At 47.1% G+C, this 20,647-nt stretch overlaps 1 protein-coding gene across 3 annotated transcripts in view; it reads right to left on the bottom strand.

The window, feature by feature from the left end:
• Positions 1-20,647, bottom strand: part of TPCN1 (two pore segment channel 1) — a 62,348-nt gene that overhangs the window by 18,414 nt on the left and 23,287 nt on the right. For all 3 annotated transcript variants that reach the window (XM_038575169.1, XM_038575170.1, XM_038575171.1), the window contains 8 exons: positions 13,230-13,357; positions 5,857-6,033; positions 5,360-5,473; positions 4,429-4,559; positions 3,466-3,554; positions 2,802-2,836; positions 2,025-2,083; positions 1,686-1,785 (listed from right to left, as the gene is read on the bottom strand). In XM_038575169.1, the coding sequence (XP_038431097.1) occupies positions 1,686-1,785; positions 2,025-2,083; positions 2,802-2,836; positions 3,466-3,554; positions 4,429-4,559; positions 5,360-5,473; positions 5,857-6,033; positions 13,230-13,357 (833 nt within the window). The remainder of the gene's footprint in view (positions 1-1,685; positions 1,786-2,024; positions 2,084-2,801; positions 2,837-3,465; positions 3,555-4,428; positions 4,560-5,359; positions 5,474-5,856; positions 6,034-13,229; positions 13,358-20,647) is intronic.

Below are 20,647 nucleotides of genomic sequence, written 5' to 3'. Positions count from 1 at the left end.
TGGCTGTGTGCCAATAAAACTTTATTTATAGAAACAGGCGATGGGCTGGCTTTGGCCAACAGGCTGCAGTTTGCTGACCTATGCCCTAGATTTTCACAACTCTGAGTATATTACAAATTAAAGCAAATCAGCTACACAGAATATATTTTTATGATTCTAAACTAACAACTGTATATAAGAACTCTAATACCTATAAAGATAGCCAACATTTTGATTTTGAAGAATTAGAAAAGGAAAGTATTTTCCTTTTTAAGACTTTAAGCTTTTAGGACATTTTGCAAGTCTACCGCAGGGTGAATGCTTTTTATTTCTACCCGGGGCCTGACTGTGGGGAGCAGTGTTCAGAATGCTCTTTAGAAGTATAAAAATAAACACAAGACTTGGGGTGCCTGGCTGGCTCAGTTGGTAGAGCAAGTGACTCTTGATCTTGGGGTTCTGAGTTCCAGCCCCACAATGGGTGTAGAGATTACTTAAAAATAAAAATTTTTAGGGCACCTGGGTAGCTCGGTGGTTGAACATCTGCCTTTGGCTCAGGTCATGATCCTGGGGTCCTGGGATTGAGTCCTGCATCAGGCTCCCCACAGGGAGTCTTCTTCTCCCTCTGCCTATGTCTCTGCCTCTCTCTGTGTCTCTCATGAATAAATAAATAAAATCTTTAAAAATAAATAAATAATTTAAAAATAAATAAATAAATAAACACAAGACCTGATAAAGCCTCTCCGATAGTTCTGGCATTGACATATGGTCTCCACATGGGCCTAATGGCTTTATCTTTGGGGCAATCTGCTGATGGTAGGAACATCCCTGCAGCCAGCTAGGCCTCTGCAAACACCTTCAAAATTACCAGTGTGCCCAGGGACTTTATGTTCTCCTTAGCAGAATGTATCCTGTAATGGATTTTCTAATGGTTCCCAATCAATGGAGTGGAAACAGACACATGGGTGCAGTAGGTCCGAGCGGTTAAGAGCTGAGCTCTAGAATCAGACCAGCTCACCTGGCCACCCTGAGCTGTGCAACTATAGGCAAATCACTCTGCCAGTCTGGTCCTCAGTTTTCTCATCTATAAGTTGAGAATCATAACGGTAGCTCCAGAGTTTTTGTGATAAATCATTTATCCTCATATATAAAGCACTTGGCCCAGTGCCTGCTAATAGCCTCATTAATGCCAGCTTTTATAGTTATTTTATTTATTCACTTATTTTGAGAGAGAGTGTTCGTGTGTGTGAGTGGGGTGTGGCAGGGGTGGGAGAGAGAATCCAAGCAGGCTACACACCCAGCACACCCTCGATGTAGGGCTCAATCTCACAACCCCATGATAATGACCTAAGCTGAAATCATGAGTTGGTCGCTCAACTGACTAAGTTATCTGGGAGCCCCAACCAGCTTTTATAATTATTATGACACACATTTGGAGGAGAACAAAAGGTCCCAGGATAGCGTGACCTAACAGGCTAGCTCTAGAGCTAATGGCAACACAAGTACTACCCAGGGAGGCTGCTACCACCAGTAACCAGCTGAAATCAAGTCCCAATAGGGCACCTGCCACCATGCCACACTTGACCACAGCCTGGGACCCCTTCCTCAAAGGAGGCCAAGAGCAGCCCCTACTTCTCCCTGCCTTGGGTGCCCAGGGCTGTGCTGGTTGGGATGGAAGTTCCAACAGGGCGCAATGCATGCTCACTCACCAGGTTCATGATGAAGTACAGCTCGATGGAGAGGTAGACGATGAAGAAGACACAGGACCAGGGATTCCGGGAGTAGGAGGGCATCATCACATCTGGGAAACTGGATTTGCAGAGCATTACCGCAGGACCCCGCATCTGCTCTCTCCCTTTCTCCATCTTCCCAGAGGATATCTCTCTTTTCCACCTTCCCCTTGTCTCTATCTATGGGCTTCGAGCTCATCGGGCCACCCCCAATCCCTTGGCACCTGCCTGTGCTCAGGGGTGCAATATTCTTGGCTAAAAAGAGAAGACTCTGGGGCACTGGCAGAGGTCCCAAGCCCTAGCAGAGCCCACACTCACTTGGCTGTGGTCAGAAGGACAAACAGACTGACAATGCTGTTCTCTAGCGTGCTGAAGTACTGTAGGGAAAGAAAGCAGAAGAACGCATTGGCCTCAGGAACAAGCCGCCATGGGCCACCTAGAGGGCCCCACCCTCCTCCCCCCTACCCCCACCAACTCTCCCTCCTCCCAAGGAATCCTGATGGAGGATGGAGGAATGAGCAAATGTGGAGTCTAGCCGCCTCTTCCTTCCTGAACTCTGTGCTTCTGGCAGAGGGGACTGGGACTATTTTCCTAGACAATCACAAGTCTGCACCACCGGCTTGGCTCCCCTCCACTGCTCCTTCACCAAATCTGTTCCAGATCTGATGCTGGGAACAGGACTCTCAAGGGCAGGAAAGAGGATTCCCTTGGCGCTTAAGGAATGGAGCAGCTCAAGTATGGGTGACCGGAGCTTTCCAGAGCCATAAATTATGCTGAGAGACCTTCCTAATGTGGCCAGGGGTCAGGCCGGCCACCATGTCTGAGGGGAAAGGCCCACATAAAGAGAGAGGGACGCCTGGATGGCTTAGTTGGTTAAGCATCTGACCCTTGATTTTGGCTCGGGTCATGATCTCTGGGTTGTGGGATCAAGCCCCACGTTGGCATGGAGAGCTTGCTTAAGATTCTCTCTCCCACTGCTGCGTACCGCCCCCACCCTGCCCGCCCCATGCATGCATGTATTCTCTCTCAAAAAAAAAAAAAAAAAAAAAAAGGAACAGCAACAACTAAAGAAACAGACAAATACAGATTACTTACAGGGTCTGAAGGATTAGGGGAGAACAAGTAGAAGCCTAGGAGGTGGCAGAAAACAAAATGGGTTACAGCAGGTCCCGAACCCAGATGTCAAAGGATTGCAAAGTAGATGTAAACGAACACAGGAGGCAGAAGGAGAACATTAGGGAGTGGTGGGGACTGCGGCATTCTACAGAACACACATTCTGTCAACAGGAGCAAGTGAGGGCACCTGGGTGGCTCAGTGGCTGAGTGTCTGCCTTCGGCTCAGGGTGTGATCCTGGGGTCCTGGGATCAAGTCCCACATTGGGCTCCCTGCTTTCTCCCTCTCCCTTGCTATCTCTCTCTCTCCCAAATAAATAAATATTAAAAAAATTTTTTTCAATATGCAAAGCAACAGCATTTATTTGCGGTTTAAGAAAATAGGAGGTATAATTACAAAGATACACATGCCCATGGTAAGCCTAGGTTAGGCGGTACCTCTGAGGGGAAAGGGAATGGACCTCATGAAAAGATTCAGAGGTGGCTTCCATTTGCTTCCTAATACTTCATCCCCTGAATAGAAGGCCGTGGGTGTTTAACCAGTTGTAAAACCTTCCTGGACTTCTAAAACTGTCAAAGTGAATTTTCCTTCAACTGTGAACTTGGTTTTAGAGACTGCCAGGGCCCTGGGGCTCAGCAAACTCACCTAGGATGGCGAAAATGATCATGAAAAAGAGCAGCAGCAGGAGGATGTCCATGAAGGGCGGCAGAGATTGGAAGATCTGCCGCAGGTTGCTGGGGAGAAAGCAGGGCAGGAAGGGGTGAGGTAGGCAGGATGAGGTCCAAGGGAGTGCTGTCTGGGACTCCACAGATGAGATGGGGGCCTGGAACTCCTGGTTCACACAACGCTAAGTCCCACTGCACCCTGATTTATGGCATCACGCTTGGCGTTTTCCCGGAGGACTTGCACTCCAGGGGTGCTGGAGAGGCCCGGGGCAGGTGTGGCACCGGCAGCCCCTCCTCCTGCTTGTGGAGCTCAAACAGGCCAGACCCCTGTAAGGAATGAAGGGAAAAGCAGAAGGCCAAGTGCATGGCCTTGGGCACAAAGCTTCCCCAAGTGGGATGTGGGATGCATGAAGACATTTTGGGGCCACCTACTCTTCGGACACTTGTTTCCAACTTTGAGGATGGGCCTGAAGAATGAACCACTAGCCTGCTCTCATCAACAGTACCTCAGCCAAGAGGTTTTCCAGATGGATTCTTCAGAACTAAGCTTAACTCCAGGCCAGTGGGCAGGCTGAGTCCAGCCTCCTGCCTCAGTCGGGGTGGTAGCCTGCTGAGTCACTTGGACTTTGAGGAGCTGCCTGCTTTCAACTGCCACCGCTGCCATGTTTCATGAGCAAATAATGTGCTCAGAGAGAGAAGCCAGCCCCAGAAGGCTGCAGGTAATACGGGAAAGAGCCCCAGCCTGGTGCCAGGAAACCAGAATCTGAGTGGAGTACTGCTTTCCACTCCGTGTGGGCAGAGTGGCCGAGGGAAGGGAGCGTGCTTGTATTTTCCCAGTGTGCAGGACTGATCTTATCACTACTTGACTCACTGAGTCCTGCCCCGCAGGCCCAGAGGTCCAGACCAGGCCAGAATAGCGACTGTCTCATCCCCCAGGCCTTACCGCCGGACGCCCCCGCAGTACCGACAGTCCACCAGGAAAATGCAGCGCAGCGCCCGGGTCACACGCACGTGGGACGTCTGCCGTACCAACACCACGATGGCCTCGATGAACTGCACCACCAGCACGGAGGTCTGGGGGTGGACAGGCACAGAGCACCATCAGCACCCCCATCCCGAATACCCTGAACAGAGGGCTGGCCAGGTCCTGCCCACTCTGGCCTTGAGAGACCCTTCCCTTCTCTCCAGATCTCTCTCAGGCCTCCCCCAACATCAAGCAGCCCCTGGAGACAAGCCCTCTGACTACAGGCACAGATGTGGAGCCCCAGGAGAACAAACCCACAGGCAGAGCTCCCAGCAGCTCATCCAGCAGTACCCCCTGAGCGAAGCTGCCACTTTGTCCGGCCACGTCTGCCCACCCTCTGCCTTTAGCTCTCCCCACACTCTTGAGGTCCGCAGGGCATCCTTATCTGCCGTTCCTTGGGCACATTCTCCTGGACAAGGGTGTGTGCTTTCTACACAGCAAAGTGTGCCCTGCCACATTCCTACTCACTGCACAGAGGGAGCTGTATGTAGATTACTAGTTACTGATCAGCATGGGCTTAGAGGCCAGACAGGCCTGGGTCTGAATCCCAAGCCTCTGGGATTTAGATCCCATTCTCATCTGGCTGGCAGGGTGTAAACTGAGAACAGTAACACATCTCCCGCAAAGGCTGTTGTGCCAGTGCTTGGCACACACTAGATGCTAAATCACAGTGGCTCCTGTCAGCATCATCATGACATCTGGACAAGGCTTTTAGATTTGGTGAGGACAGGGCTCCAGGGTCACACTGCTGAACACAGGGCTCAGCCCAAGGGGGATGTGGAATTAAACTGACAATACAGGCTTGAAGGTGACAATGGAAGAAAATGCCATACGGAAATGGACACATCACCTTGACCATGGTCCGTTTATGCCGGATGAAGGTATGGAGGCCCAGCCACCGCAATTTCATGCAGAGTTCAAACACAACCACCATCAGGGCAAACAGCTCCAGGGTCGCATGGACCTGCAACCAAAGGGTATGGAGGAGATGTGGCATCACCAGCCTCACTGTCTCCCCGACTGGTGGTCACACCCAGCTACCTTTCCCCTGAGCCTGGAGATGGTGGGTGGTGCTGCTAATCAGATGTACTGCTTACTTGGAGCCAACATGTGGCCCATGGTCCCTAAGTGAGGCAATCAGCACTCCTTCCTGGAATTACTAGTGAGCCAAATCAGAGGGTGGGGACGGGGGGTGCATTCATTCCAGCAGGGACCCTAAGCCAGACTGACGATCCACTGCTGCTCCTGAGGCCTTTATGACCCCCCAGGGCCTCTTCGTATTAAATCCGCTCATAGTATCTGCCCTTCTAGAATGTTCACCATTGGGTGTGCCATGCAGACACTCACGTAAATGCCGAGCCGGAGCGCAGGGACGGCAGGGGCCTCGCACAGAGACAGCAGCAATAGGAGCAGAGCTGTGGACAGCTCCATCAGGTAGAAGAGGTGGTTGTGTGCGAAGAGGTAGGCCGCCAGCGCTTTGGCGTTCTTGGGGTGGGTGAAGAACTTGTCGTTATTCTCGCCTTCCTGAGGAAATGAGAGCAGTGTGGGCAAACAGGCCTCGGGATGACTCACCTCGAGGTGCTGAGGGGGGCAGAGGGGAAGGGGAGGCCCTGGTGGATGAGCAAGGAGTCGGGCCAGAGATGGAGGAGGATGGAAGGTCCAAAGTATTATCTTCACCAAACTGCACCCCTGTCAAGTCTACTGATGGGGCTCAAGAGACTTGCTTCTTCCTAAAAAACAACCTGGAAGAATCAAAGAATAGTCCGGAGAACAAACAGAGGTGACACATGTGAGCCCCTTAGCAGCCAAACTCTTGCTCTCAGAACTGTGGTCTGGGGAGGAGCCAACACCGCTGAGTCCTGGCTTCCCCACTCCTCCCTGGAGAATGCTGAGAAAGTTCCTTCGCCTTAGTCAACTACCAATGGACTAACATGTCCACTTACTCATACAGCTCCCACAAGACATTTAGGACAGTGTCTGGTGTATGGTGGACTCCCTGCAGATGTCACCTGTTACTATGATTATAAATGATACTAACATTGAGAAGAAAAGGAGCCTGAGAATACCTTTACTCTATATACATATAAATATATATAAATATATATATATATTTCCCTTCTTACTTTGACTATTTCACCTCATTTCCTAACCCCTGCAAAATGACAGGCCTTGCCCTGATTCCTGCGCTCCAACATAATGGGACAGAGGCTGGCCCTGACCAAGTGCCTACCAGGCTAGGCACCATGCTCAGCCTCTTACCTGAATCCTAGACACTCTTTTATTCCTGATCACAGTCCTCTCAGATGGGTGCTTTTATTATCCCATTTGACAGATAAGAAAATCAAGGCATACAAGCTTCAGTAGCACCTGAGCTTACAGAGCCAGGCAATCTAGGTCCACACCCTGGTTTTGCAATTAGCCTCTGCTGATGCAGAGAATAAGTAAGTGACAGAGCCCTGGGAATGGTCCACTTGTGACTAGGAGCAGATGACACTGTAAGGCCATACTCCCTATTAGGGTCAGCCTTCTTGTGCTGGTGGTTGCAGGGAGGAGTCTTTACTGCCTCCCTGGAATTGGTGGGCACAGGGATGAGGGTCACCCCACCTCATCTGCTCCATCACATCTGCACCCCACCCAGCAGCCAATTCACAGTGGAAATTTACTTGGGAATGCTCTACATACATTGCCTTGCTTTAGCGCTTCTCAATGCTGTCCCCTCCACCTCCTCCCACCCAACCTGGCCTGGAGATATCTGTTCATCACACCTGGGGGTGGTGCTGGCAACTAGTGTGCAAATTCCAGGGATATCACTAGCCATCCTAAAATACACAGTAGAGGCCCCCACAACAAAGAGTTAGTTATCTGGCCCCAAACATCAGTAGTGCTGACTTGAGAGATCCAGCTTCATTCACTTCGAAGCAGCATGAACACTCAGCATAGACTCTTCCCATTAGCTTCATTTCCTGGAGGGGAGAGTGGCAGAGCCAGAATGGACACACAGGTCTCCTGACCTAGAGCCCTCTGGAAGCATTCCACCCGTCCTGGAATGAGGTCAGACTTTCAACTATTCCAACTATTCAGCTCTTCTGGAACAAAGGCCACCCTCCCCATGCTCAAACCCTATTTCGGGGAGGTGAGTTGAACACACACCACAGTGATTCCTGCCCAAGCCACAGGCCAGCAGGAAGAAGAACTATGGCCCAGAGGGACACACTGTGATGTGGCAAGCACTTGAGCCTGGTGGGCTCTCATGCCACCCTGAGGTGGCTCCAGCTCACCAAGCCTGTCTCAGAGAGCAGGAAAGGCAAGGGGTGCTTGTCAAGTCTCACCTTGGTACACATAGTAGGTGTTTAATGGATGCTTGGTAGGATGAACCACTCCTGCAAGAGATCATGTGCCCAGGCCCTGGCTCAGCCTGGGGACTGCCCAATAGCTGTGAGGTGGGGAGCTCTGACCTCAGCTGTGGTTTGCAGGGTAGCTTTGGTTGAGTCACTTTCCTGAAGCCAGACACATCACTACCCTCATTAACAAAAAATAAAGACTCAACAGGGGCAAGCCAGACAAAGGGAAGAAACACCCCAGGAATCAAACAGTGGGCAAGCTGAGCAAGTGTCAATCACAGTCCTGTGATCTGTGCAGGACTGTGGTTTTTACCACCACCTCCATGGCTGGGGGGACACCTGGAGTGGCCTGAGAAACTTTGGGTTTAGATTACTAAGAAATGCATTTCTAGGGTGCCTGGGTGGCTCAGTCAGTTAAGTGTCCGCATTTAGCTCAGGACATGATCCGAGAGTCCTGGGATGAAGCCCTGGGAGTATCGGGCTCCCTGCTCAGGGGGAGGTTCTCTTCTCCCTCCCTGCTCCCCCTGCTCCTTCTCTCTCTTTCTCTCTCAAATAAATAAAATCTTTCTTAAAATAAAATTTAAAAACTTAAAAATGCAATTCTCAGGTAATGTCTTCCAATAAATAGCCAGGAATGAAGGTCTGGCTAGAGGAAACCACTGACGGGGGTGGGGGGCGGTGCGGTTCAGGTTTGACCTCTGGGATGTGGAATAGCCAGGAGAGACAGAAGATAAGGTCTCCACCGCCAAGGCTAGAGTGAAATATTACTCGTGTCCCTGGATTCTCATCCAAACCCCAAGGAGAACACTGGCCTTGTTTCCTCACTGCTGATCATGAACTAGATTACAAGAAATAAGAAGACAGGCCAGTTGTACGTGACTTCCAGCTTCGTTCTCTCTGCTCCCTGGGGTGGAAGTCCACCCAGGAAACCAGGTCTGTCTCAGAGGCATTGGGACTGCAGAGCAGAGCAGAGTACATGGCTCTCAAGGGTGTGTGAATCAATAGGTAAAATTTGGGAAGAGAGGAAACCACAGATACCAGGTATCTCAAAGCAGCAAGGAGTCAGTTACCAGAGTACACCAGCCACCTGGTTCGGGGGCCATGCTACAGCTCAGCCACAGAGCATGAAAAAGAAGACCATGTGTGACACCACCTACACCCTACCCCCCAGAAACAGCCATGATTATTGTTCACAGGCATCTGAGTTCTGCTTTTCTTTTTTTATTATTTCTTTTAATGATGCATTGTGGGACACTTGGGTGGATCAGCAGTTAAGCACCTGCCTGTGGCTCAGGTCATGATCCTGTGGTCCCGGGATCGGGTCCCACATTGGGCTCCCTGCATGGAGCCTGCTTCTCTCTCTGCCTACGTCTCTGCCTCTCTGTGTGTCTCTCATGAATAAATAAATAATATCTTTAAAACAAACAAACAAACAAAGCATTGTTGGTAAAATAATTCAAATAACACACAGGATTATATGGCAGTAAAAATTCCATCAGCCAAAGATAATCACCTTTAACACTTAGGTGAACTACTTTCCAGATGTGAGTGGGGATCTGTGCATGCACACATATGTATATGTTACTATATGTGTGTATGAACCTACTTATGTGTGTATGGGTATATACATATATATATATAAACGCTATATGAAAATTATCCTACTACATCTGCAGTTCTGTAGCTCTTTTTCCACAACCACACAGCTCATTTTCAAATGGATACATGTAGTCAGGTTTGGAAACGAAGCCACAAAGTACAGAAGAAAGAGCATCCTTTGGAAGTGAGCTGGACATGGTTGTTTTGCGGTTTTTGTTTTTGTTTTTGTTTTTAAGATTTTATTTATTCGTGAGAGACACAGAGAGAGAGGCAGAGGGAGAAGCAGGCTCCCTGTGGGGAGCCTGATGCGGGACTCGATCTCAGGACCCTGGGGTCACAACCTGAGCCAAAGGCAGACGCTCAACCACTGAGCCAACGAGGTGCCCCGAGCCAGACCTGGTTAAATCCACACTCTGTAACTTACTAGCTGGTTGGCCTTGGACTCCTTTAGCCCCTCTGAGTGTCAGCAGCTAGTCTGTAAATGGGAGACGATCAAACTACCTTGGTGGGGGTTGCTCACTCTCTTAAGGAGAGAAAGAATTACCAAATTTCTGAAGTCTCCTAGGCCATCCTAACTCTGATTTTTGACCCACCCCATACTCTTCTGCAGCATCTTAGTCAACCTTGAAGAAGATGACGGTGCACAGGGAGACCCTGGGGGACCCTGCCAGATCATCAACAGACACGCCTGAGCTCACCAAAATGTCCCCAAAACATTTCTATTGCCTTAACCTGGATCAGAATGCATCTGCTGAGGGGTACAACTCATGTGAGGCTGCATAAAACATGAGCAGCAGAAAGACAAGTGAATGACTACCAAATAAATATCCAAATGTAATGAAGTCTTTCAAAAGAAATAACAAAACATTGTGTGGAATCAGAAAAGACCCCAAATAGCCAGGGGAATATTAGAAAAGAAAACCAGAACCGGGGGCATCACAATGCCAGATTTCAGGTTGTACTACAAAGCTGTGATCATCAAGACAGTGTGGTACTGGCACAAAAACAGACACATAGATCAATGGAACAGAATAGAGAACCTAGAAATGGCCCCTCAACTCTATGGTCAACTAATATTCGACAAAGCAGGACAGACTCTCCACTGGTAAAAAGACAGTCTCTTCAATAAATGGTGCTGGGAAAATTGGACATCCACACGCAGAAGAATGAAACTAGACCACTCTCTTACACCACACACAAAGATAAACTCAAAATGGATGAAAGATCTAAATGTGAGACAAGAATCCATCAAAATCCTAGAGGTGAACACAGGCAACACCCTTTTTGAACTTGGCCACAGCAACTTCTTGCAAGATACATCTATGAAGGCAAGGGAAACAAAAGCAAAAATGAACTATTGGGACCTAATCAAGATAAAAAGCTTCTGCACAGCAAAAGAAACAGTCAACAAAACTAAAAGACAACCTACAGAATGGGAGAAGATATTTGCAAATGACATATCAGATAAAGGGCTAGTTTCCAAGAATATAAAGAACTTATTAAACTCAACACCAAAGAAACAAACAATCCAATCATGAAATGGGCAAAAGACATGAACAGAAATTTCACAGAGAAGACATCAACATGGCCAACAAGCACATGAGAAAATACTCTGCATCACTGGCCATCAGAGAAATACAAATCAAAACCACAATGAGATCCCACCTCACACCCAGGAGAATGGGGAAAATTAACAAGACAGGAAACAACAAATGTTGGAGAGGATGTGCAGAAAGGGGAACCCTCTTGCACTGTTAGTGGGAATGTGAGCTGGTGCAGCCACTCTGGAAAACTGTGTGGAGGTTCCTCAAAGAGTTAAAAATAGACCTGCCCTACGACCCAGCAATTGCACTGTTAGGGATTTACCCCAAAGATTCAGATGCAATGAAACGCCAGGACACCTGCACCCCGATGTTTCTAGCAGCAATGTCCACAATAGCCAAACTGTGGAAGGAGCCTCGGTGTCCATCGAAAGATGAATGGATAAAGAAGATGTGGTTTATGTATACGATGGAATATTACTCAGCCGTTAGAAATGACAAATACCCACCATTTGCTTCAGTGTGGATGGAGCTGGAGGGTATTATACTGAGTGAAATAAATCAGTCAGAGAAGGACAAACATTATATGGTCTCATTCATTTGGGGAATATAAAAAATAGTGAAAGGGAATAAAGGGGAAAGGAGAAGAAAATGAGTGGGAAATATCAGAGAGGGAGACAGAACATGAGAGACTCCTAACTCTGGGAAACGAACAAGGGGCAGTGGAAGGGGAGGTGGGCAGGGGGTTGGGCTGACTGGGTGATGGGCACTGAGGAGGGCACTTGACGGGATGAGCCCTGGATGATATACTGTATGTTGGCAAAATGAACTCCAATAAAAAAAGAAGAAAAAGAAAAAAGAAAACACATACGTGCAGTATGAGAGCTGCTTCAAAGAGAAAAGATTACGGAAAATTATTATTCGAGTGAATTTAAGAAAGATTCCATGTCCATGCCTAAACCTCATGTGCACAAGAGATGGAAATCTTATAGTGGCAATTAAAGTGGCAATGCCACAGACAGTGAGACGGGCAGCTAAGAGGCAATATCCCCTTTGGAGAGCACTCGAGAACTGTACATCAAGGGCCCTAAAAATGTTGATTCCATCCATCTGGTAATTCCACTTTCTAGAGGCTTTTCTAATAAAATAATCTTGGATATTAAAGTGACAGAGAGAAATAACTCTCTGCATAGACTGTCATTGGATTATAATTTATAATAGGGAAACACATAACATACAATAAGGGAAGCAGTAAAAGGGGAAATATCCAGCCTTATCAGGATAGGTTTAAATAAATTAGGATACATTTACCAGATATAAAGTCATTAAAATTTGTTTATAGGAGTTATAATAACATAAAAAGAGCTTCTGTTACACACTATGAGAAAAAAGACCATACAACCGTAGATACCACGTGACTTTAAAACTACTTTACAAAACACATAAAACCTATGTATTGTTCTTTAAGAATGTTGGCAGTGACTTAAGTGAATGTTTTTTTTCCACAGCCCCTAAACTTACTGCAATGAGTATGTATTACTTCTATAAAGAAAGTATTTTGGGGGGCACCTGGGTAGCTCAGTGGTTGAGCGTCTACCTTCAGCTCAGGTCATCATCCCAGGGTCCTCAAATCGAGTCCTGCACTGGGCTCCCCACAAGGAGCCTGCTTCTCCCTCTGCCTATGTCTTTGCCTCTCTGTGTGTGTCTCTCATGAATAAATAAATAAAATATTTTAAAAAAAGAAGGAAAAAAATTTTTAATTGAAAGAAACAGAGAGAGGAAAAGAAAAAACAAGAACCAAGTAAGAAACAACAAACATGAAAGCAGCACAGCAAATTAACAGGAAAGGAATAAAGGTGTCTAAGTTCCCATACCAGGCTGACAAAGCCCTACTACAGCATTACGTATTTAAAGAACTCCTCCCTTGAGAACTGACTGCCAGTGTGCCCTTGAGAAGGTGGATCAGGCCAGAGAAGGTCAAGTGGATAGACTCAGGGAGACTCAGGGTCAGGTAGGACCCATCTTGGGTGGGGGTCACAAAAAAGCCCATACACATCGCCCTCCCTGTCTGGGCATGATCAGGTTGGTTATCCCCATCTTACAGACGCAAAGCTCACTCACACACACAGAGCAGAGATGGGAACCAAAGCCTGAACTGAATTTCTGGGGATGTAGGTTACCCTGGGAACCCTACTTGGCCAACAGGCACCCAAAACAGATCCTGATCAGAGATGCTCACCTGGAGGTAGATTGCTGCCTCTTGATAATTGATCTCCCAGTTGTGTCCCGTGGGGCTTGATGGGGGACTCTCACCCCCCAAGCCGAGGCTGGAGGTCTGGGAGTCCTGGACAGCATAGCTGCCTCCATCTGCATAAGAAGAGGAGAGTGATTCATTTACAGTGTAGGCTCAAGAGGATAAAAACACCATTCACCAGAAGAAAGGGCTCGTAAGCTCACCTGTATGTCCCATTATCTACAAGTCAATGCCCCATCCCATGTAATAATAGCAGGAATTAGCATGGCTAATTAAAAATGCTTTTCATTCTCTTGTTAAATGAAAAAACCTAGTTCAAGGAGCACATATAATATGCTATCTTTTGTGTAAAAAAGAAAAAGGGAGGAAAAAAGAAAACATACAGATATCTATGAAACAAGAAGGATAAATTTCCTTACAAGGGGTGGGGGGCCAGCATTAAAGTGTTACTCAAAGTGATCTTTCTGTATACTTCTTAAAAATTAATTTATTTGGGACATCTGGGTGGCTCAGCAATTGAGTATCTGCCTTCAGCCCAGAGTGTGATCCCAGGGTCCAGAGTTTGAGTCCCACATCGGGCTCCCCACGGGGAACCTGCTTCTCCCTCTGCCTGTGTCTCTGTCTCTCTCTCTCTGTGTTTCTCATGAATAAATAGATAAAATCTTTTTTAAAAAATCATTTATTTTAGAGAAAAAGAGCAAGAGGAGGGGCAGAGAGAGAAAGAGAATCTCCAGCAGACTTCCCACTGAGTGTAGAGCCCATGCAGGGCTCAATCCCAGGACCCTGAGATCATGACCTGAGCCTAAATCAAGAGCCGGACACTTAACCAACTGAGCCACCCTCTTTTGTACACTTTTGACTTTTGGAAGTATGTTAAATCCTACTTGGTTAAAACATAAAAATAATTGGATTTGCTCCCTGATGTAGGCTCATCTGTTGTTTTTCCCTGCTGACACCCATGCCTCTTTACTTCCAGTAATACTGACCCCATCTGCCTTTGGAGAACATCCTCTCCTTATTCTCCCCACCCCACCTTCTTTGTCTCTGGCTGACTCTACCCCTGTCTCCAGGGCAGGTGCAATAAAAGCACCTCATTCCCCTGGACAGGGATTGGTCCAGGCAGGGGTACTATCCCAAGCCCAGCCAATGATGGCTGAACTCGGACCTTTTCCTAGACCACTCAGGAAGGTGGGGCTCTTTCCCTGTTACTGGCTGGTGGCTGCCTCTGGCACCACCACATGAGGGAAGCCTCCCTGAGAAGGAAGCCAACAGAGAACAAAAGAATCACAGAGATAACATTAGTTCCAGCCCTAAGATTGAACTGTGCCTCATATCCACCACCAATATCTGAGCCTATAAAGATCCTTTTATACTTAGGCTTGTTTAAACTGGGTTTGTCACAACACTCAAGCATGTCTACTGATACATGGTAAACAAAGGCACCAAGAAATGACTTTCAACTTGTTAATTTATTGGGAAGATTTATCATCATCTAGGATGAGAATCTCGTTGCCCACAATTTACACTCAAACTGATCCACCTACAGGAAGATGAATGAAACATGTTTGAATAAGGAGACATGCAGAGGTGGCAGGAAGCAAATATGTAAAGCTCACCACCAAATAGTAAAGGGGAGAAAATAGGCAGAGTTCCTATGGCTGCAGGGTCATAACTGGTCCTTCTAAGCTTGAACTGCCAGCCAGGGGCAGCAGGATCTTGCAAAGCTCTTCTTCACCTACTTTTAAGAATAATTTTATTTAGATAAATTTGACACACAGTAAAATGCACAATTTGATATGTTCTGATATATGCACACACTTGTGAAACCATCACTACAATGAAGATCATACATCCATGCCCACCCATCCACACCCAGACAATCCCTGATCTACGCCCTGTCGCTATTAGATGAATCTGCATCTCAGAAGTTTATACAGATGGAATCACAGAGCATGTGTTCTTTTTTTGTTTGGCTTCTCTCCCTCAGCGTGAGTACTTCGAAAATCATCCATGTTGTAATGGTGATTCGATAGCTCATTTTGGATTTTTTTTGGCTGAGTAGCATACCATTGTACAGATGTGCCACAGTTCATCCCCTCACCTGCTGATGGACACTGAGACTGCTTCCAGTTTGGGGCTGTTTCAAATAAAGCTGCTAGGAACATGCATGTACACGCTTTGTATGGACACATGCTTTCATTTCTTTGGGGTAAATACCTAGGGGTGAAATCACTAGATCATACGTTTAACTTTTTAAGAAACTGTCAGACTGTTTTCCAAAGACTGTACCCATTTTATATTACCACTTGCAGTGCAGGAGAGTCCTCATTCCTCCATACACTCAACCACACCTGACACACTCAGCCTTCTTAATCCTGACCATTCTAAATACTGTGGGATAGTATTGCATTGTTTTAATCTCAATGCTTTTATTTATTTATTTTAAAGCTGTTATTTATTTATTAATGAAAGACACACATAGAGAGGCAGAGACATAGACAGAGGGAGAAGCAAGCTCCCTGCAGGGAGCCTGATGTGGGACTCGATCCCAGGACCCCGAGGTCATACCCTGAACTGAAGGAAGATGCTCAACCACTGAACTACCCAGGCATCTCAATCTCAATGCTTTTAATTTGCATTAGGACTAATAATATTGATCATCTTTCCATATGCCTATATGTCATCTGTATGTTTTAGTTGAAGCATTTTCAAATCTTTCATTTGTTTTCTTTTTTGGGTAATTTTCTTATTTTTGAATTTTGAGAGTTATTTTATATATACATACATACATGTGTTCTCTAAATATACACAAGTCTTTACCTATTGTTAACATATTTACTCCAACTTTTAATTATTTCTTTAGATTAGTGATTAGAGTGTTTTTTTCCATTCTTTTACTTTTAATCTCTTAGTTCTTTATATTTAAACTGTGTTTCTTAGAGGCAGCATAGTTTGATCTTGCTTCCCCACCCCAATCTGAAAATCTCTGCCTTTTAATTGGAGTATTTAGATTACTCACATTTAATGTAATTATTGATATGGTTAGGTTTAAATATACCATCTTGCTATTTTTTTATAGTTGTCCCATCTGTTCTTTGTTCTCTTTTTCTGCCTTCTTTTGGATCACTGAATATTTATTATGATTCTATTTTATCTCCTTTGTTGGCTTAACTGCAATGCTTTCTTTTGTTACTTAGAGGTTGCTTTAGGGTTTACAGGATACATTTTATACATTTTTAATTTACCACAGTCCACTTTCAAGTGGCATCATGCCACTTCATGCATAGGATAAGAATCTTAAAACAGTATACTTTACTCTCTCCCCTCCCAACCTTGAGGCTTCTGGAAATACAGGGACTTCCAGTTCACAAACCTACTCTGGCTTGAGCTTCATCTCCATTGCTAGGATGTGTAACTAGGAGAATATGTGCTAGGAGAATCTTTCTGGAAGGGACTGCACCAATGAAGCCCATATGAAAGGAGTTAACACTACTCACAGGCTCTGTGTTTGTACTCCATGCTGATGTAATCCTTATAATCCCAAGAGGTATGTACTATCATAAATGCTACAGCAGGAGGAGGTTAAGCAATTCAACCAAGGTTACCCGGCTCTACAGGGCAAAGCTAAGATTTGACCCCAGGCAGCCTGGCTCCAGAGCAGATGCATTTAACCACTATCCTATACTATACTACCACCTTCTAAGAAAGAGGAATCTGGGGAGAAGCACAGCTGACTATGGTCTTTTTTTTTTTTTTTTTTTTAAAGATTTTATTTATTTAGTTGAGAATGAAAGAGAGAAAGAACAAACAGGGAGAGTGGCAGAGGCAGAGGGAGAAGCAGACTCCCCACTGAATAGGGAGCCTGATGCAGGGTTCGATCCCAGGACCCCAGGACCATGACCTGAGCTAAAGGCAGACACCCAACCAACTGAGCCACCGAGGCACCTCTGACAATGGTTTTAAACTAGTAGTAATAAACATTTATTGAGGCTTACTACATGCCAAAACCTAAGCTGTGGCAGATTTTATTTTCCAAATATAGTCACAGCATGATCTTTCATTCTATGTGCTCTTCTAGAACCCTTCTGCTTCCCCACAAACAGGCAAAGCCCATGTCTCCCTCTTGAAACCAGTGAGCCTTTGTGCCTATCTTGACCAATGTAGGATGGAGGACATAATGCTAATGACTTCTGAGGCTAGATCATAAGGGCACCATCACCTTTTTCTAGTGGGATCCTTGCTCATGGAACAGCCACCATGTTGTGTGGTGGAGAGGCCTGTGGAGAAGAAGGAAAGCCCCCTGTCCACAGCCCAGCTGAGCCCCCTGCCAACAGCCTGCAACCTGCCAGTCAGGTAAATGAACCATCTCAAAATCAGATCTTGTAGCCCTAGCCAAGTGTCCAAACTGACATTGCGTGGCAGAAAAATAAGCCCCTCTACTGGGCACCACCAAACTGCAGATTCTTGCACAAAATATCTCAAGGCTATATCTGCTATTTTCAAGCACTATGTTTTATGGTACTCTGCTATATAGCAATAGATAATTGACACATATCTAAGTGCTTTATACCAACTGACCATGTAATGCTCATGACAATCCTATGAAGAAGGTACTATTAACCCACTTCAGACTTGAGGAATCTAAGTCACAGAAAGGCCAGGTACCTTCCTGAGCCCAAGCAGTGAGCGGCAAGCAGGGCTGAGATGCGGAACTGGGTGACTAGTTCCCCATCAGCAGGCTACGTGCTGCTCAAGAAATGGAAGCCTGGAAAGGGTGTCAGGGTAGTGCCAAAAGGATGAAACATACAGCAGCAGTTCCATCACTTCACAAAGTTACAAGCAGGAGGTGGCACATCTGGCTGCAGCTCACCCTTGACCATCCTGGTCCTTCTCTACCCAAGACATTCCCCGACTCCACCCCCAGTGTCCTTTTCTGAAAGAACTAAGCCCTAGGCAGGGACAGGAGAAGGTCAAACCACCTTCCCGGATGCATTCATGTAGACCAGGGAAGCAGGAGCCAAAATGCACCTCCCAAGTAGGAGAAGCCGCAGGCAGACAGCTGGACGGTCCCGTGACTTCGTGTGCCTGTGCCTGTCCTCTGCGACCTTCACTTGCCACAGCAGGAGCCCATGCCCACACCACAGCAGTCCTAGGTGAAAGAAATAGCAGGACCAGTGTGGGGTGGGCAGCCGTGAGCTGGCACAGATGGCAGTGGACATTAGTGCGGCTTTCCCAGCCGGCACTAGACATTGGCATCTGTGTGAGCCCCTGTCTGAGATCCTCTGTGCAAACCTTCTTAGCCCTTCCTCTCTCTTGGGGCTCTTAGCAGATAGATCTGACGTCCTTCCACCCTTTCTGGTGGGAGAAGGCACCTGGCCCTCCCAGTTTTTGCCCTTTGGCCTTCACCACATACACTGCACACCACTGTGACCCGGGAGGCTATAGCAACCCCCCAGCGTGGGCTGCTCCTTGCAACTCACACCCACACCAGTGGGTTTTGCCTGGCAGAACCCTGAGGTGCCCTGGTTTGGGTGCTGTCTTTCCCTCAAAGCCACAAACAACAGCTCCCTCCAGTTTCTGAAATCCATAGGGACCACTGGAACAGGGAAAAGGACCAGGCTTCCAGTCTTTGATGGAAAGCTTTGACATTGCCTTTCTCTCCACTATCACACCCAGTAAGTCACCAGGTCTGGGGAGGGTGGGGTAGGGTGGGGGGTGGTCTCCTGCCATTCAGCTATAAGACAGTAAAAGGCCCTCAGACTGGCTCTCACTGCCCCAGCGTTTCCTGGCCACTTGACTCCAGGCATCTGGTTGCAGAATGAGATCAGCAAAGCATCAACATGATTGTGCTCTGCTGCTTAAAATCTCATAATGGCCTGCCCTCAGGAAAAACTCAGACTTCCTCACCCGCATGGAGCTGATATGGATCGAGGCGGCAAGTGTCTTTAGGATTGCGTTCCTTCCCAAGCTCTGGGTGGATCATCAGCTTGGCGCTCATGGGCTCCAGAGGGCAGCTGGTTACTATGGAACACTGAGGATACAGAAGCCTCCATGTGACAGTGAGCACCACAGAGATAAAATGTATACTTCATGGTCACAGATCACAGAGAGCTGGCTGGTGTGTGTGAGCAGACGTGTTGCAGGGCTGCAAAGGGCAGAATGAGGACCCAGGAGGGGATGTCACAGGGAGGGCCTTTCCAACAAGCAGAGTTGACCAATGATGCCCTGGGCAGAGGGGGCTTTAACTGTCATGTTTGATTTGTTAAAAGTAAGTTAGTAAATGCTAGGCCCTCTTACAGCTGGGTACGCACTTGTTATTTTATTCTAAATATGATCTGTAAGTTGGAAATTATTCTTCATAAAATAATTTTAAACCAACAATTGCCTTGTTCATCCACTCACTGGCTTCGTGGGCATCCCCAGGGGCAGAGGGCAGTGCCCAGAAGCCCCGGGTGGGGACAGGAGGTACCTGGAGAGCCCCTGCCCTGCAGAGCCACCTGTCTGCTAAGGCAGCAAGGACCCCATCACCAAGGGGCCTCAAGAAGATGTTCCACAGCCAACCATGGGATGTTTCAACAGAAAGGAGATTCACCCAGCACGTGGGGAGCTGGACTAGCTGCCCTTGCATTTTCCAACATCTAGGTTGAAAAGTACATAGGTTTACAGGTACATAGAGACTCTGAAGAGACAGCAGGTAGGGGCAGATGGCCTTAAAAACAACTCAAATTCATGAGCTTCCCGCAGGCAGGACCAGCCGCCTGGACCTTGCTAGTTATCAACAGTCTTCCACAAACACCGCCTGGCTGCACAGATAGGGTAAAGGCGTCCCTTAGCACACTCATCCCTCTCCTTCCCCTAATTAACTGCAGCCCCCCAGATGGACATACCTTAGAGTTCAGCAACTTAGCTTCTGCCAGCATTCTTCCAAGCACTCCATATACATATGAACTTCATCCTCACAACCTACCACAATTGTCCCCATTTTACGGATAAGATAATGGAAGCACAGAACAAGTGTGAACTTGTCCAGAATCTCACACATTCAGAAAGTGAACCGGGTCTATGTTTAAAAGCACCATGCTTAATTACAGAGGAGGGTCACCCTCTGTGCTCGGCAGGTAGGCAGCCGGTGTAAGATGGTGTATTATGGGCTGGGCGGACATCAATCTGGGAATTGGAGCCCACTTTTGGACACTGCCATAGTCATTGACATGGTTGCTACATTTCCTTTTCCTGGTGATTCATTTTCATTGTGTCTGTAAATTTGAGGAGCACTGTAGTGGCGCTTAGATTTTGGGGTACTTTCTGCTGCTCATCTTGGAAACAATGACTATCAGGTCTGGAATGGGTGGTGGAGACCACTTAATTCAATGTCCACCTTTTAGAGGTGGGGAACTGGGGGC

This window comes from Canis lupus, chromosome 26 (genome assembly GCF_011100685.1).
Source record: "Canis lupus familiaris isolate Mischka breed German Shepherd chromosome 26, alternate assembly UU_Cfam_GSD_1.0, whole genome shotgun sequence".
Lineage (NCBI taxonomy): Eukaryota > Metazoa > Chordata > Mammalia > Carnivora > Canidae > Canis > Canis lupus.
The sequence above is the reverse complement of the archived record's forward strand: the minus strand, read 5'-3'. Positions and strand labels throughout refer to the sequence as shown.